Source organism: Myripristis murdjan, chromosome 18 (assembly GCF_902150065.1).
Source record: "Myripristis murdjan chromosome 18, fMyrMur1.1, whole genome shotgun sequence".
Lineage (NCBI taxonomy): Eukaryota > Metazoa > Chordata > Actinopteri > Holocentriformes > Holocentridae > Myripristis > Myripristis murdjan.
This window is the reverse complement of record NC_043997.1, coordinates 3,927,310-3,945,300: the sequence shown is the minus strand read 5'-3', so window position 1 is coordinate 3,945,300 and position 17,991 is coordinate 3,927,310. Positions and strand designations below refer to the sequence as shown.

At 42.4% G+C, this 17,991-nt stretch overlaps 1 protein-coding gene across 1 annotated transcript in view; it reads right to left on the bottom strand.

Annotated features, from left to right (window-relative positions):
* Nucleotides 1–2,443: 2,443 nt before the first annotated feature.
* LOC115376415 (endophilin-A1-like) overlaps nucleotides 2,444–17,991 on the bottom strand; it is a 57,587-nt gene continuing 42,039 nt past the window's right edge. The window contains exons 4-9 of the mRNA XM_030075979.1: nucleotides 17,843–17,986; nucleotides 14,278–14,411; nucleotides 13,680–13,838; nucleotides 12,944–13,047; nucleotides 12,570–12,700; nucleotides 2,444–8,475 (exon numbers count right to left, since the gene is read on the bottom strand). Of these exons, the coding sequence (XP_029931839.1) occupies nucleotides 8,279–8,475; nucleotides 12,570–12,700; nucleotides 12,944–13,047; nucleotides 13,680–13,838; nucleotides 14,278–14,411; nucleotides 17,843–17,986 (869 nt within the window). The 3' untranslated portion in view covers nucleotides 2,444–8,278. The remainder of the gene's footprint in view (nucleotides 8,476–12,569; nucleotides 12,701–12,943; nucleotides 13,048–13,679; nucleotides 13,839–14,277; nucleotides 14,412–17,842; nucleotides 17,987–17,991) is intronic.

Below are 17,991 nucleotides of genomic sequence, written 5' to 3'. Positions count from 1 at the left end.
GCCTGGTGTTTTGAAATCATTACCCTGAGGGGATTGTTCTTAATTGTTTGTGTGCATGCAAAGGCAGATCTAGTTTCCATTTAAAAAAAAAAAAAAAAAAGGAAAAAAAAAAAAGGAAAAAAGAGGAAGACGGAAAAACACTGGGCTTAAATTCTGACGTGTCCCTTTTAGTTTTTTTTTCTGGTTGTTGTTGTAATTTCATTTTTAAACAGGTTGGGGTGCTGTTGAATAAGAATAACACTGGGACATACTGTATCTATCTACACCATATGGACAGAAGTCCTGGTCCACCTGCAGGAGCTTTTCTGACCTCCAATTCTGGAGTGTGTCTGTGGGAGTTTCTGCCAGATGTTGGAGTGTCTGTGGGAGTTTTGAGCGTTTGTGAGCTCAGACTCTGATGTTGGACCAGAGGGCCCGGCTCCCAGTCTCCGTTCTAGTTGATCCCAAAGGTGTTGGATGGGGTTGAGGTCGAGGCTCTGTGCGGGCCGCTCAACTTCTTCCACCCCAAACTCAGCTGGCCACGCCTTTATGGAGCTGCTCTGTGCACTGGGGCTCAGTCATGCTGGGACAGGAAAGGGCCTTCCTTCCCCAAACTGGTCCCACAGAGCTGGAAGCAGAGAATTGTCCAAAATGTGTCGGTGAGCTGAAGCGTTCAGATTTCCCTTCAGTGGAGCTGAGGGGCCGAGGCCGAGCCCAGAAACACCAGCCCACAGCGTGACCCCTCCTCCAGCAAACTGCACAGTCGGCACAATGCGCTCAGGCAGGGAACGTTCTACTGGCGTTCCCCGAACCCAGACTGGGAACGTTCTCCTGGCGTTCCCCAAACCCAGACATGTCCATCAGACCACCACATGGAGAAACTCGATCAGTTTCTGTGCTGATGTTGATGCCAGAGGAGGTTTGGAGCTCTGCAGGTACTGAGGCGGCAGAGCGTCGGACTCTTTTACGCTCTATGAGCCTCGGCGCTCAGCGACCCCGCTCTGTAACTTTACGTGGTGCCGCCCCCTGGTGGCTGAGTCGCTGTGGTTCCTAAACGCTTGCACTTTGCAATAATCCCACTTCCAGCTGATGGTGGAATATCTGCAATAATCCCACTTCCAGCTGATGGTGGAATATCTAGGAGGGAAGAAAGTTGAGCAGCTGACTTGTTGCAGCGGTGGCTTCCTGTTCCATCACTATTCCAGCAGCACCTGAACTCAGTGAGCTCTTTAGAACCAGACGCTCTGTCACTGATGTTGGTAAAGGCAGACTGCATGGCTGCTGCTGGAGGTTACACACCTGTGGGAACGGGACTTAATTAAACACCTGAAGTAACTGATTAAGAGCTGAGGCCCAGTACTTCTGTCCATATGGTGAATCTATCTATCTATCTATCTATTTATCTATCTATCTATCTATCTATTTATCTATCTATCTATCTATCTAAGGTGAAAAACAGAGCCAAGTCGTCTTGTCTGCAGTGTGTCATCATAGTGTTAATTCTTTATTGTCATTACATTGTAGGTCATCTTCACGACAAGCAGTTATACATACAGTGGTCTTAGATTATATCACTGTCCAATACGAGGAGAGCAACAGTTACGAGTTAGAATCACAGCTAGATTTCCAATTAAAATCCCCAAATCTGTAATGTTTGAAGTTTTCTACCCCCCAACCCCCCCCACCCCACAAAAAACTCAGTTCATCCTTTATCAGCAACCCCCCCACCCCCCATCCCACAAGTGTTTTGTATTTCCACCTCCACCCCTCCCCCCCTCCTTCTGCCCCGCCCACATTGTACATTAACGTGTTGACAGTCGTCGAATACTCACAGGTGCCAAACCAATAAATAGGCCGCAGGAATAAATAAATAAATTGATAAATAAACTAATAAATAAATAAATAGCAACGAGAGGTGTATGTATATGTACATATATACACACACGCACACACAGTTCACTACAAGACACCAGGTTCCATAGGCAATAAGGGCGTTTTTATACAGCCACGAGGCGTAAATGTCGCACGGTCCCAGATCGGACCGGAGCCACAGTCCTGCCGCCTGAAATCCCCTCAGACAACACTTTACTTTTCTGCAAATGGTTGAACTCCATTGGTTGAGCGTTACCTCAGTGGGCGGAGCCAAACATCCACAGTGCTATTTTAGACTGCGAGTTAGCGACCTGGTAAACCTCAATGACAAGTCTGTAAATTTTCAATGTAAAAGACCCAAACCCACTTGATATGTTCAATTTTCAACAAGGACAATAAGTTAGGTGCTCAAATTTATCCATATATGCAATGCTAGCCAGAAATACAAAGACTAGTTTGGCTAATTTTAACATTGACGCTCAGCTAAGCTAACCAGCTATCAAGGCTGATCGTATTAGCTTCCTCTTCTATTATGTTTTATTTATTTATTTATTTATTTTTATTAATTAATTAATTTATTTATTTATTTTTGGCCACTAGTCCTTATCAGATCTGAATTAAAGTATTTTTTTTAGCTGATTTTACTACAAGGACAATGAGTTAGTTGCTAAGTTTTGCAATGCTAATTACATTTGGGATTTAGCCTATCAACGCTAGCTGGAATCTTTGCTAAAAAGTCCAGCAACTGGAAATACAAATGCTAGTTTTGTGTATTACATATTCTGATTTGGTAAATTCAACATTGCCCTCTAGTGTGTACACAGGTACTATGTTATTTGGCTCCGCCCCTTTAGGTTTAGCTCAGCCAGTGAGATTATTTCAGAAGCTCTGCCTCTGAGAAATGTCTGCAGATCTGAAACTGACCTGCTCTTTTTCCAGGACCGGGAGGTGCTGGTCCCAGAGCGGCACTGAAACAGATTTCAGGTGTTGTGAAATGTGGCAAAGGTCCGATTCTGATGAGGAGGACGAGGAAAAACAAAAGGATAACACTGTACAATCCCTCATTGAGGTTATAATACATGTCGCCATAGAGGGCAAAACAGCATGAAACAAGAAAAACATAAAGAAAAAACTGGAAAAATTACACTGAAAAAAAAAATCACAAAATAAGTGCTCAACAAAACCCAGTCTTAAAGCACTTCATTTAAAATAATCAAGTAATTTTAAGGGAAAAAAAAATCAATTCTGTTCAAAGAAAGAGAGCAAATCTTAAGAGGAAAAAGTGACAGAACGAGCAAGAACCTGAAAACAGAGGCGAACTGAAGTTAGAGAGAAAGCCAGCAGGACAAATCATTACCTCCCAGGTCTGTCCTGTTTTTTTATTCTTTTTTCTTTTCATTTTTTTTTTTTTTTTAATTCGTCGAAAACCTCCTCAGACGTAAAGCGGTTCAGTTGCATGCAGCTCACAGACTTTTGACAGGCGGACTCAGAAACCAGATGTCAGACTCAGAATCCACAGACAAGAGGGAGAAAATAACAAAATTAAAATAAAAACAACAGCTGGACTCCCGTCCTCTCTTTTTAAAACAACCTGGGACGATTATAGGAAAGGAAAGAGAGAGAGAGAGAGAGAGAGAGAGATTCCTAGTTATAATTTGCGTTAGTTGGTTTGTGGTTACTGGTGTTGTTACAGTTCAAGTTAGTCATGTCATGTGCTTTGGTAACGGAAGAGAATCATATACCGGTAAAGCTCTTTCTATTATAGATAGGTAGATAGGTAGATAGATAGATAGATAGATAGATAGATAGATAGATAGATAGATAGATAGATAGATAGACAGACAGACAGAGAGCCAGGGAGTGAGTTTTAAACACAGTCATATTGACACGAACAGCTAAAGTTCAACAGCTTTCCTTCCCACTGATCTCCTCGTCTTATTGAAATGTTTGATTTCATTATTACATCCTCACTTATTGCCTTGGTATTGAAAGATTATTGTCTGTTGATTGTTGAGAGATTATTGAGAGAACTGACCTGATTTTGTTATTATTATTTTTATTATTATTATCATTATTATTGTTATTGTTATTACTGCTGAACCCTTATAGCGTTCACAAAGGATTCTTGAGCTTTTTTCCAGCCTTTAGGAAAAAACTTGTAGGAATATCTCATCCTCAGCTGGAAACCTGATAAATACTTATTACTCTTATGAAAGGCCCTACAAACAGGCATGACGTGGCCCCGTTTGTGGCCCCGAGCCATAGCTTTAGGAGCTGATTCAGTCGTGCATGTTCTACCTCAAGCTGATATATATATACTGCTTATATTTTTTTTCTTTTTTAGTCACAGACACTCTCTGCTTAACAACAACAACAACAACGAAAAAAGGTTACAGTAGCTTCCTGGCACTTTACTGATGATGTCGCCACCACAACAGCTGTCGCACATGTATGACATCACCAAAGCACACGCACAGGCAGGTGAAGCATAAGGCTAGCTAGTTAGCCACATTACCGTTAGGCCCGTCCCGTTGAAGTTCAACGCAGCAGCTTTAATGAGGATCAAAATGATCTGCTCGGCGCGCGACACCCAGGCTCTGCTTCAGGAAATATCCAACCGTCTGAGTCTTGTTTTAATTTGGATAATGTTAGTGCGGCAAATTAGAGTGTCAGTTTATGAGAATTAAACCGAGTTCAGCTCCTGCTTTTTGCACCACAGAGCAGAGGAACATACAGCACAGGCCCTTTATCCAATCTTTGACACTATCCTTTTTTTTTTTCTATATGTACAATGGATTCTACATAAACCAAGCATTGCACCGCACCACAGGAACGCTAACCCTAACCAGTCAGAACTATAATACTACATCCTCGCGCCTGAGCAGATCTCTAAACACTGCAAGAGTATTTTAATTTAGATTTTTTTTTTTCATCTTGGTATAAATGGAGCGACCTGCATTATTTCAAGAGCAATTAACATTTGCTTAAAAGAAAAATCTTGAAACAAGCTGATCGGAGAATGTGAAACCTCTTTTCAAAACTTAACACAAGATCAAATCACTTGTGAAGTTGGATTTTTTTTTCCTTTTTTTTTTTTTTTTGCAGGATAGCAAACAGTGCCAATATAAATACATCATAAAGCTACATCCATGCAGCCTGTGTCTTGGTTGCTGCGATATAGAAAAATCAATGACATCTTGATAAACAGAATATCAGACACATCCTGGAACAGATTCCTCATAAATTCTGCATAAATGGCAAAACACTGTGACTCTGGTTTCACCGATTTTCATGTGTTTACTTGGATTAAAGGTTTCCTTAGTCCTTTACAGGTAGAATGTGTTTCATCACCGTAAGAACTATGAAATCCACTAAAAAGCCAGAATAAAACTTCAAAAAATACATGGTAGTCAATCTGGAATAAAGGTTTATCTTAACTGATTAAAAGTTAATTTACAAAGTTCTAGTCTGACACCAGTGATATTGAACGTTCAATAACAAGAGCCTTCAACAATAAATGACGTCAACGTCTTTGTTGAGGTCGGCGTCAGAGGAGGCTCTTCAGTACTGCTTTATACAGAATACTGCTGATACACGTAAACACATACATCGCACTTTGGTGGAGCAACAGGAATAGCCATTGTAGAAGTCCCATTACTGCTGTGTGCTGCCATGCAACAGGGAACAAGCACAGCGAATAGTCACCACCGACACAAACCACGTACTAACTGAGAGGAACTCTTTGTAATATCAAATATGTGAGCCTGCATGCACAGCTGCACAGCAGGACCTGTCCAGAGGGTGCAGCTGCGGCACATTCAGAGGGTTCCTGAATGTTCTGCGAACTCTCGAATGGTCTCTGGGTTCCAGAACGTTCTTAGCGTTCGAGTGTCCAGAAGGCCTGAGAGAGCTTTAGAAAGCTTTAGAAAGTTGTGGAGATTCCACAACTCACCCGAGCTTGTGAACGCTCTCAGGGTTCTGCGACTTTGAGTGGAACATTCATGAACGCTCCATGAATTCTCAAACTGTCTGAGGGTTTCAGGATGCTCTGGGTGTTCTGGAGCATCCCGGGAGTCTGGGAACGCTGCAGCATGTCACACAGCTTCCCCAATGCTGCAGAGCTTATGAATGCTCAGTAGAATGTTCCTGAATGTTCCCAAACGTTCTGCAAATTCTCAAATGGTTTAAGGGTTTCAGTATTCTCTGAGCGTTCTAGAGTGTCCAGGAGACCTGAGAATGCTTTAGGAAGTTGCAAAGATTCTGCAATCCTGTGGAGCTTACCAACACTGCCAGGGTTGTGGGTCATTCAAACCTTCTGCAAATTGTCAAACGGTCTGAGCTTTCTAGAGTGACTAGGAAGTCTGAGAATGCTTTAGAATCTTGTACAGATTCTTGAACACTGCGAAGTTTATGAATAATGTTGGGAGTCTGTGTCATTCAGTAGAACAGTCCTGAAGGTTCCCAGCCGTTCTGCAAATTCTCAAAGGGTCTTAGGGTTTCAGAATCCTCTGAGCATTCTTGAGCATTCCAGAAGGCCTAAGAATGCTTTAGAAAGTAGATTCTTCAGTTTTACAGGAGCTTACGAGGGCTGCGGGTTGTTCAAATATTCTGCAAATTCTCGAAGGGTCTGAGGGTTCTCGAGTGTCTAGGAAGTCTGAGAATGCTTTAGAGTGCTGCAGAGATTGTGGGATTCTTCTGAGCTTATGAACAATCTTGAGGTTTAGTGACGTTTGGTGGACTCAAGGGTGGAACATTCTCAAAAATTTAGAAAACTGTGACATGTTTCGAGGGTCTAAGAACACGGTCAAGATTCTGGAACGTTTGGAACTAACTCGGTACAGCTGGGCGAGAGATGGCGAAGGGATGGCGGTTTTAATGCTCATCATTGCTGCAATTATGCAAAACAGGCAGTGTGCCCACCGACCATGACGCGGTCCCATTGTTGTGCCCTTTAGCGTGGCACTAAAACCCTTCCTACTGCCTCACTTGAATAAATGCTCTGATTCAGAGTCCTCAAAAGCAGATACATAACAAAGGTACATAATATGGGACTTTTATAATGGCTACCGCTGTACACGGACCTGCATGCAAAAGCAACGGATGAGACAAATCTGCAAGCATCTACTCCACACAGTACATACAAAACACTTTGAATGGGTAACTCAGAATAGTATACAGAGAAAGAAAACACTGAAATCTTTATAGGCCTATCTGTTCACCAGCCCGGCAAAAAAATTCTTCAAAACAACTGGCCTGTGCTGGTTGTGTTAGCAGGGCACTGCTGTCAAGTAAGTCATAAGTGACTCAAATTTCTCTTTTCAGCACCTGAACTAAAAGTTGACATGTATGTGTGGGGAGGAGTTTCGTGATCTTTGGACGCTTGAATCCTAGTAAAATCCCCATTGTATCTATTCATAGACAAATGGGTATCAAAATGAGTAAGCATTCTTCTCTTCATTTCTGAAAAATCTACTTATTGCAGATGGCACAGCTTCCCTCCAACCACAGTGATACACTCTTGAAACCTCAATTTCATTTGCGTCTTATCGCTCAACGTTTAATATGGCTAGTTCATGCATGCAGCCACTTTGCTGAGTTTCGATGCAGACTCCGAAAAAGGCAGAGTACATTACAACAAGTGCTTGGAGCAGGTATGCGTTATACTCAAACAGAAATGGGCAGATTAAATAACTATCTGTAACTTTGGATCATTGATTTCTGTATATGGAGCCATGCTAAAAGGAAGAGCTAGAGAAATAAGGAAAGAAATAAAAAAATACCCTGAAAAGAAAATGACAATTGTTGAAAAACCTAGCGACAAGCAACAGCAAAAGAAGGCATGTCAAAGTAGAAAAGGCAGAACAACTTCAAAAGGCAGAGAAAGACAGCAAGAAGGAGAGAGAAATTAAGAAAACTGGGTCCAAAACAACCTGTTGGACAGTTGAACTGCCGAGCAGGAACTGTGCTGGCTTGATCGTGACGGAGTAAGAATAGGTCGAAACGCACGAATAGACACATACATGCACATACATATACACTGTGCCTTAACAAGTCTCCAAATCTTCCCTGGTATCCGGTGCTGCATGGCTGAGCACTGTGCTGAAACACACTGTCATCTCTTCATCTTCTCTTCCCTTCCCATCACCCTCTTCCTCCTCTCTTCTGTATCTTTCTGCAACACTCAGATCCTCCTCGCTCGGTTGCTTATCTTCCCTTCTAAACATCAATCATCCTGTCTTGTCTCATCTCCTGTCATTGGAAACCATCGCAGTTGTTTCAGTCCATTTTGTGAAAGCAGAATCGCACAGAAGCACAGAAGTAGTAGTAGAAGGGGGCGTGGTTTGTTGTTTATGCAAATACAGGCTGCTTCCGGGGTGTTTGGATTGGTTGGATTGGGGCGGGCATGAGGTTGGGCCTTCGGCGAAGCCTAATGAGGAAGCGGGACCAGGATATCCACGTAGTTGATGGGAAAGAAGCCCGACTGGCCATGGATCATGCCTTCATACCAGTTGTCGTCAATCTGATTGGTCAGGGTGATGATGTCACCCTCTTTGAAGCCCAGCTCACCCTCGTTCTCTGGTTCAAAGTCGTAGAGCGCCCGGCAACAGGGCTGGTCCATGGGGGCTGAAGGGATGGAAAACAGGGAGATGGAGGGACATGGTTAGAAGAAGTTTCAACCCTGATAGTGTTAGGTAGGCTTAGGTATATGTAACCAGATGTACTGATTACCATTAGCAAACAAATGCACAATCTAACGTTTAATAAGAAGAAGGTGAAGAAACAGTATTTTGTTATCGAAAACCAAAAAACACCATTTCCCAAGATCGTCCACCACACTGGTGGTAGGATAAAGGCATTTGCTTGGGTGTCGATGGCAATGATGGAGCCCAAAATTTGAGCTGTTTGTGGATGCAAGTCATGGATGTAAGTCCTTTCCTGCTATCCTCCTTGTAGTCTTTTATATGCCTTTTACACCAAGAAAGTTTTGGTTCTCAAACTGGTTTGGTTCAAGATTCTTGAAACCCTGATGCAAACTAAGGCACTGGGCCACATTTCAACCAGTTTTTGGAGTGAAACTATTGCATCATGAATGGTGAATGTGCACAAATGAAGTAAATACTATGGAGCTCATGAACACAGTGTCGCAATGTCCCAGCCTGAGTATGTGCAAACAAATCATATGTAAAATGCCTTTTTCCCCCCTTTTTTTACAGACATCCACACCAGTGTGGAGGGGATCTCTATTTAGTTTATTTTTAACCAGACCACAAGGTTCTCTTGGTAGTTGTCTCCACCTTTCCTTGCAGAATATGACACACCCACACGTTCGTACTTGAGAACTACTATTTTCTGGTTCCAGCTGAGAACCAGATCTTAGCGAACCAATCTATATTTGTTGGGAATGCAAAGAACGGGGCAAAATGTGAACAAGAACGGAACTGGATCTTACCTAATTTTCCGTCAGGGATCAAGTATTTCTGATTCTGATACTGATTCTGATGTTGTCCTAATTCTGCCACTCTAACAGGAATTTACAGTGAAGAAAATTAGAAACAACAAAGCAGTTGCACAGCTGCAATGTAAAAAAAAATGGCGTATCTGTGTTTTTCAGCGTTGAGGTGTTTTACGGTTGAATCTTCCCTGAAGTGATTTAGTTCGCAGAGGGCTTTCTGTGTCTGTAAGGCTACAATCACACAGCCTTTTGAACACAGATGTGCCTTTTTTCTTCAGTGGTTTTGTCCACAGCGGAAGTGAGTCTCCTCCACACCTGGAGCCATGCCTTTTGCACACAGGTGCTTCCCTGGCTGCTCAAAGTTGAATGGTTTCTGCTTGAAGTGACAGTTGGAGCTCTTATCCAGAACTTATCAGAAATGAGGAAGCTTCTTAGTATGAGAAGTGAAACATCAAAGAAGTCCAGCTGACCTTGATTCAACTCTATACCAGTGTAATAGATCTTTCGAGTTTAACTCCCTCCCTGTTACCAGCACTGTTGTTCTCCAGCAAACAACACGATTTGGAGCTTTTCACTAACTACATCTACTAAATGAAGGGGAAACTTAGTGGGCACGATCATGTGACTGGCGATTATTTCTGGGCATGCACATTCTGTGTAGATAGGTCAACCTTGTTTGACTTGTTTGACAGAGTGCTCAGCTGCTTTTAAAACATTATAACATATGTAGTCAAAATCTCGATTTTGCGAATCTGCTGGTTTTTTGTTGTTTTTTTTTTTTTTTGCATCAATTTAAAAAATAAATCCAAATTTATGGCCCAGCCCTAAGGTATGCCATGCTTAAATGATGGCTGAGCTTTCAGCCTTAGGCCATTTCTGTTTTCATCAATGCTATCCCCATTAGCTCGATGGAATGGAAGCGCACAGTAACAAGATTGGAAAGCTCTGGGCACTTCATGCACTCTATCTCATTATGTGACCATCAGTGCTCACAAGTGCAGCTTTTGTCTTTTACCGGGAAAAAAAAGTTTCCAATGTGATCATGGATTTAGGGCTTTCAGGTGGTGTAACCTCAACTAACTCCTTTCAGTGTGGAGGAGCAGCGGCTCTACTCCGACTTCCTTCTGCCTGTGGGTGCGCCCAGCAACCCTGCGAGGGAAACTAATTTCCGCTGCTTATATCTGCAATCTCATTCTTTCAGCCACTACACAAAACTCGTGACCATAGGTGAGGGTTGGAACAAAGATTGACTGGTATATTGAGAGCCTTGCCTTCTGGCTCAGCTACTTCTTTACCACGACAGTCTGGTACGGCAATCCTATATCTCCATTTTTCCCTCACTCATGAACAAAACCCAGAAATACTTGAACTCCTCCACTTGAGGCAGTAACTCACTCCCACCTCAGAGATGGCAAACCACCTTTATCTGGATTGATAGGAGCCAGCTCAGGTGGTTCAGGCATCTAGTCAGAACATCACGTGGTTGCCTCCCATTGGAGGTGTTCAAGGGACGACCACCTGAGAGGAAACCCCAGGGCAGATCCAGGACACTTTAGGGGGACTATGTTTCCCAGCTGCCCTGGGAACAACTTGGGATCTGCCAGAAGGAGCTGGTGGATGTGGCAGTGGAAAACACCGTCCGGGCTGACCTCCTCAGCCTGCTACCCCCGTGGTTACACCACCTTCACGGTGGTGTAACCAAAAGAATTCACTCGGACACCGTCTTCGTTACACCTGCTGGATGGCGACTTTGCAACCAACGGGGCAATGGTCTGATCTCTTTTGAGTCGGGGTGCGGTTGTGTTTGTGCATATCATCAGGAAGCTTTAGAATACTGAAATATTGTGAGGGTTTTAGATGTTTTAAAATACGATACAGTGAAAGTGCGTAAAACTTCAGAACGTTCCAGGTACTCCTGACCACTCTGTAGGCTGTGGAAAGTTTTGGGAATTCACCTGGGTTTTTTTCTGGTAGGTTGTTAAGAGTTCTGTAGCACTACCAGCTTTCTAGAATATTGAAAAGGGCTCTCAAATGTCCTCTAGGGTAGCTGCGCAACTTCAGCCATACAGATTTGGTTGTTTGTTTTAAAACAGGACCGCCTGAAGGAAGAACGGTCGAGGGCGCTAAATTAATGACAGGATGACACCTTGAGCCCTTTAATTATCTCTATTGGCTAATGCATCTTGAAAACAAGCTCGTTTGTCAGGGCACGTTACGTGAATGAATGAAAGACAAAGCAGACTGAAACACAGCGAGTGGACTTGATTAGAGAAACAGAAGAGGAGATCAAGTTGCAGTCCTGAATCTTCATCCCCTTGTCCTCTCAAGTCGACTCTGGATCCTGCCCTCTTTTTGAAAACAGGCATGTAAGATAATCTTAATTAGCAAATACTGACTATTTGTGCTTTCATGGTTTCCTCTATGACCCATTCCTTATTTGCTAAGCAGCAGTCTAATGGGTTTTGAAGCTTTAATATATGCAATATCTTAATTTCTACTTGTATTATTTTATTTTTAAGAAAAAGGAGTAATGGCAAATGGGGAAAAAATCCCTTCATTTTCACATGAGGTGCAAAAAACAAACAAACAAAGGGATCTAAATGTAATCCTAAAGCCCCACAGATGACACAGTGTCAAAAACACTTGAGTGGACAGCTGCTGATCAATTCCAGGACATTCAATAACGTTCTGGAAATTGATTCTGGAATGTTACACGACTTTGGGAATGCTGTCAGCAGTGGCCTGGGTTTGCTTCCTGAGGCTATTTCCACACAGAGGTGATTTTTTTTTCTCTTAAAAATGCAACTTTTTCTTTCTATTTCAAGCTTCTGTCTGCACAAAAACATTGCTTTTTGTTACAGAAAACTGAACTTTTGGAAGACACTCTCCAGAGGAGACATCGAGGAAGGAAACACTTTGATGAATACCAATGTCACCTGCATATGCTCTTATTGTGAAGATATATGTGTTTTTATGGGTTCTCGTATGAACAAAGATATTTTCTTTTTAATGAATAATGTTGAAGTTGAATTATTAAAAAAATGTCCATATGGACACAGTCCTCGTCTTTAAGGTCAATACAAACTGGAGTTGAGTTTGTTGTCAAAGATCCTTTGTTCTTGGTAGTTTGTTTCAGTCAGTCATCAGTCACTCAGTCTGTCAGTCAGTCAATCATTCAGTCAGTCAGTAACTCACTCAGAAAATCAATCCATCAATCAATCAGTCAGTCAGTCAGTCAGTCAGTCTAACCCTAGGCTCCGCCCACCTGGTGACTTCCCGGGGGACTTGGCGGAGTGCAGCCCCCCGTTGTGGCTCTCGCTGGGCGGCAGCAGCTCCAGAGTCATGCGGGGTTTGGGAGCGTACTCCTTCCTCGGTTTACTGGACGCCTCCTTTATCCTGAAACACACACACACACACACACACAAACACACACACACACACACACACACACACACACACACAGATGAAGTGTCGACCGCTGTGTCTGAGTTATATTAGTTTTTCACAGACAGACAGACAGACTGATAGATAGATAGAGAGAGAGATGATAGACAGATAGACAGAGACAGACAGATAGAAAGACACAGACAGATAGATAGATAGATAGATAGATAGATAGATAGATAGATAGACAGATACCTGTCCTCCATCTTGCTGGAGAGCTGTTGGAGGATTTCGGCGGCGCGGCTGTGATATTCCAACTGGGCCTGGACCAACGCTGCCAGCTGGCTCACCTGCTCTATCTGCAACACACACACACACACACACACACACACACACACTGCATGAGTGCCCCTGCTGGTTGTGGGTCTGGCACAGCGCTGCTCCCTGTGGTTTTTCCGTGGCAGAACATGCAGAACATGCAGGGCTCTGTGCAGAACCACATGCATCCACCCGGCAGCAGCAGAACCAGAGCAGCCAGAACCCACATGAACATCACACACAACAGATTTTTTTAAGATTAAATTATTTTGCAGTTTTTCAGCGGCCCATAACATGAGCAGGAGGTCGGAGAGCTGCTCAGTACCAGGTAATTCTGTATTATTTACCTTCTATTAAGACATACTGCAGCTTTTGGGGCTTTAATAGATGCAATATCTATAATTAAGACATACTGCAGCTTTTGAGGCTTTATTATATGCAATATCTATAATTAAGACATACTGCAGCTTTCACTGTGTGTGAAGACCCAGCCCCTAAATAAAGAGGTTCTTCAGCTTCAAACGATTCTTCATAGAACCACAGAGCATTTTGCAGAATCATTTAAGAACCAGTATTTTTCTGAGAGCACTATGAATCAGGCCAAACCTGCTGTGTACTCACACAAATCAGATAAGCGTAAACACACACACACACACACACACAGCGTCCTCACATCGCTCTCCAGCAGGTTGAACATGCTCTGCTCTGCGATCTCTTTGCTCTCGTCGAACTTCTCCAGCGCCTGTTTGATCTCGTCGTCCTGGACCTTCCCCTGGCGTTTCTTCTTGTAGTCGAAGTCCAGACGCCGGCCCTCCATCTTCTTCAGGTGATGCTGCAAGACACGAACGCCCAACAACAGGCCCATAGGTCACCTGAACACACACTTTGAAGACGTGTTGGCATGTGGAAAACTCTTTTATTTGACTTTTACGTTTTAAAGCCATACCAAAGTTTAGTAGAACATCTGCCTGTTAATGTTCTTGAGCCATATCCTAAGTGATTCCTCAATCAGAAAACATTAACGAACATCGTGTTTGTCAAAGTTTGTGAACCTCAGCCATCACCTTCCCCTAACCTTAACCAAGCAGCTAACAGAAGCTAAGAGCAAACCAAAGTGGCTAAAGCTTCTGAGCCACTAGAAAGTGCGGCAGGGACCGACTGACCCAAACCTGTTGGGGCACTAGGACCGCTAACGTCCAGTCAGAGATGTGACAACAGTCAAATGGGGTCTACTTGTATTTGTGTGGCCTCTGCTCTGCTGTTTTATTCACCTGGATCTCCTTGAGGTCTTTGTCGTGGAGGTTCTGCAGGGGGTCGATGAAGTTCTGCTTGACCTCCATGTCCAGAGCGTCTTTCACCTCGCCCAGCTCCCGCATGGCCTCACCGGCGTCGATCAGCACCAGGCCTGGACAGGAGGAGAGAGGAGGGAAAAGAGAGAAAGGGAAAGTAAGGCAGAGACAGAGGAGAAAAGAAAGACAAATAATCGACTGCTGAGTGAGTGTTGGCCTCTCTGATGCTGAACCTGCGGCCACAGCTTCAGCTCAATGCCGCCTGATCTTTTTCTCTCTATCGATTAAAGACGTTGGCAGCCGGCAGAGCAGCACTTCACTCGGCTCTTCAGCACACCTTTAAAAAAAAAATCCTCAAAATCCTTTTCTAGTGTTTTTTTGTTTGGTTTGTTTTTTTCCGTGTTTGTAGAGCAAATGACAGCTCGCCGTCCGGCCTCATCGCTCTGCAGATCCACCCGGCAGGGCTGGACCAACGTTTAGAGAACAAAGACTTGACCTTGGGTTATGGTTTATTTTAATTTCATACGCTGCCTCCTCTGAAGTGAATGCCCACGTCCACAAAGGCCTCTTTTATCCCGTGCGGCTTTGATGTACTGACTCCTGCAGCAAGGACTGGTCTTTTTGCCCCGTTTCTGTCAGTAAGAACTGGACGGACCGCTGGCGAGCTGCCGTATCATTTCTCCGCCTCCCTTTCCTCCAGCTGCTGGTTTCCATTCATTCCACTACGATATGAACATGAACTTTCAGACACTTCAGACTTTCTTCCTCCACATTAGTTCCCCTAAAAGCAGCAGAAATATGACCTCCGCCAGGGAAAATAGTCCCTAAGAAAGCTGTGGAAAGCAAAAAGGAAACGTTTTGCTTTCCACAGCCAATTATCAGCTGTGTGGTTTCTGAATGTTGAGGACTTTGTTCGCCACAGAAGCAGAACATTAAAAGGCGGCTGCTTCAACCACAAACTTTGATTGATTGATTGATTTGATTTATTTCGGTCAATTAAAGCAACAGAGAAAAAAGAGAATATCAGCAACAATGCACAAGTAATCAAAACAAGGACTGACCGAAAAGGTGTAGGCTGAAGCAGAGCTTATAACGCCCACCCTTATCACAAATAAACCATTTACACATAATATGAGCTAATCCAAACATAACTACTACCTAAGTAGTCAACCAGCGATGCAGCTTTCAGTCAACAAATACAAACTTAATTAAGCTACTAATTGGTAAATTTTTAGTCAACCAAAACATCGGACGCCAAAAGGACAAGACCAAAAAAAAAGCAGCATGGCGTGGATATGTGAGATACAAGACGTACTTACTATTTTTTGACAGTGTCCTGCATAATTAAGATATTCTTGTAAAGTTTTTTCAGACTGGCCAATGTAATCGAGGTTTTTATATTTTCAGAACAACTGTTCCATCAGTTCACCCCCTTAACAGACGGACAATGACCTTTTACATTTGTACGGATCTTTGGGTTTTCAAAAAAGATTGTTCCCCTCAGATTGTAACCGCTGTCCCTCATTTTAAACAACCTCTGGATGCTTGGTGGTAGTTGTCCATTTCTAGTTTTATACATAATCTGTATTATTTTGTAATCTACTAAATTTTGGAATTTGAGAACGTTATGATGAATAAATAGTGAATTGGTTGGCTCATTATAGCTCTTTTTGCAGTTCATTACTTTGGAATTCATACTTTCATTTAGCGAAAACATGTACATCTCTGATTAATTAAGTTTAGACTAAAGTCCTATCTAAAACACCAAGACTCTACAGCTTCTACCTCATTATTTCACTTTCACTTTTACTCTTAATTTTATAGTTTTTTGGTGTTATAATATGGCATTTGTACTTTTGTTGTTGTTGTTGTTTTTGTCGTTATTTGAATTTTGAGTATTTTATTTTATTTGTTATCTTATCTTCATTTTTGGGTGGTTTCCTTGAATAAGCCCATTTTGTTTTTTTGTTTTTTTTGTTTTTGTTTTTTTTACCTCTCCATCACTTTCTGTATTATTGTATCTATGTAATTGTCTCTGTATTATGGTGCAAATAAATAAATAAAATAAATAAACTCACATTTTGATTCTGTGTTGTGAAATCTTTAGGATTTGCTAAATGGTCTGATGTAAAATGTGGGGGAGTTGTAGTAAATGGACCACAGACTCAGAATCAGTGTGATGATCCTATAATGTTACTAAATCAGTGTCTTTCCTACAAACGTAATAATAATAAGTTGGATAATTAACAAACTGGCAGCACATCAGTGTGGGCAGCGCTGTGAAATTAAAAACAATTACAGGAAAACAAACCCTGATCACTGTTCTGCATTATGCTCATTATGGGATGTATGAAGGCTGACAACTGCTGGGCCGTTTCTGGATTATGAATGTGCGTGTGTGTGTGTGTATGTGTGTGTGTGTGTGTGTGTGTGTGTGTGTGTGTGTGTGTGTGCGTGTGTGTGTGTGTGTGTCTTAATACTCTAAGCCAATCATACAGCTGCATCGGGGCCTGTTACAGTTTTGCATTTTGATTTTTTTTTTTTTTTTTTTTATCTTTAATTCCTTTTGTCTTTTTGTTTGCAATTTCAGTTTGGTTTTAACTCATTTCAAAGCAGGTTTACTCGTTTAGTTCTTATTGCAAATGCTCAGTTTTGGTTGATTTTTATTAGTTTTAGTGTTTATTTTAGTATTCTTTTTTTTGACAATATGGGGTATTTGTCAGGGGTGAGAATCAAAAAGGTCGGAAAGTATCAAACATCGAAACATCAAAACATTTTCAAAAACGGTCTTCACTCAGGACAGAGGGACCACCAAATAAACTGACAACGATGAAAACTAAAGAAATATTCTCTGTAATTTTGGTTTAGTTTAGTTAGTTTTAGAAAGGCACAATACAGTTTCAGTTAGCTATTGTTTTTTTTTTTTACTTTTTTTTTGTAACGCCTCTTTCATTTAATTTCAGTTAACGAAAAGGTTTTTTTTTTCCCTTCTAGTTTTCATGATTTCATTAGTTCATTTCATTTAGCCTGTCAAAAAACAATGTTGTAGGAATCCCAGCTGTAAAAAAGAAAAGGAAAAAGCTGTTGATCAACTAATCAGACAATCAATTATTCTGGTCACAGAACTTGAATAGAGTAGAGCAGTCATTGCAGTGTTTGCTGTGGTCATTTGACTGGTGCAGAGTAAAACAGCAATTATAGATTTAATATGAAGACGAGTCAGAAGGGCCGTGAAGTGCAACACACTCGCTTGAGAACCGCTGGGAGATGTGTTGTGCTGTGTAGCAGAAATTACCAAAAAAAAAAAAATCGAATTAGTGTGTGTTTGATAACTTTAGACGAGTAGAACGGACATCGACTGAAAAGCGAGATGTCTTTCCGCTGATTGGGTCCTCGCTGCAAAACCTCTCACCTCACTGAGTCCTGGAAGTCAATTTATCTGAAATCTAGTCTGCACATAGCAAATGCCTGATTTATGTTGGACTCTGTTCAGGTTCTGTGGTTCTGGTTCGTCCCTCGCACAGAAACTCCCCGGGTGGGCTCTTACCGAAGCTGGACTCCTCCCCCAGCTCCCGTCCGAACTTCTGCATGGCGTCGCCCAGGACGGTCTCGGCCTGCGGGTAGCCCGGACCTTTCTCCTGCCCGCGGATCTTGGACATGGTGTTGATCATACTCAGCCGGGCTCTGGACGCTGAG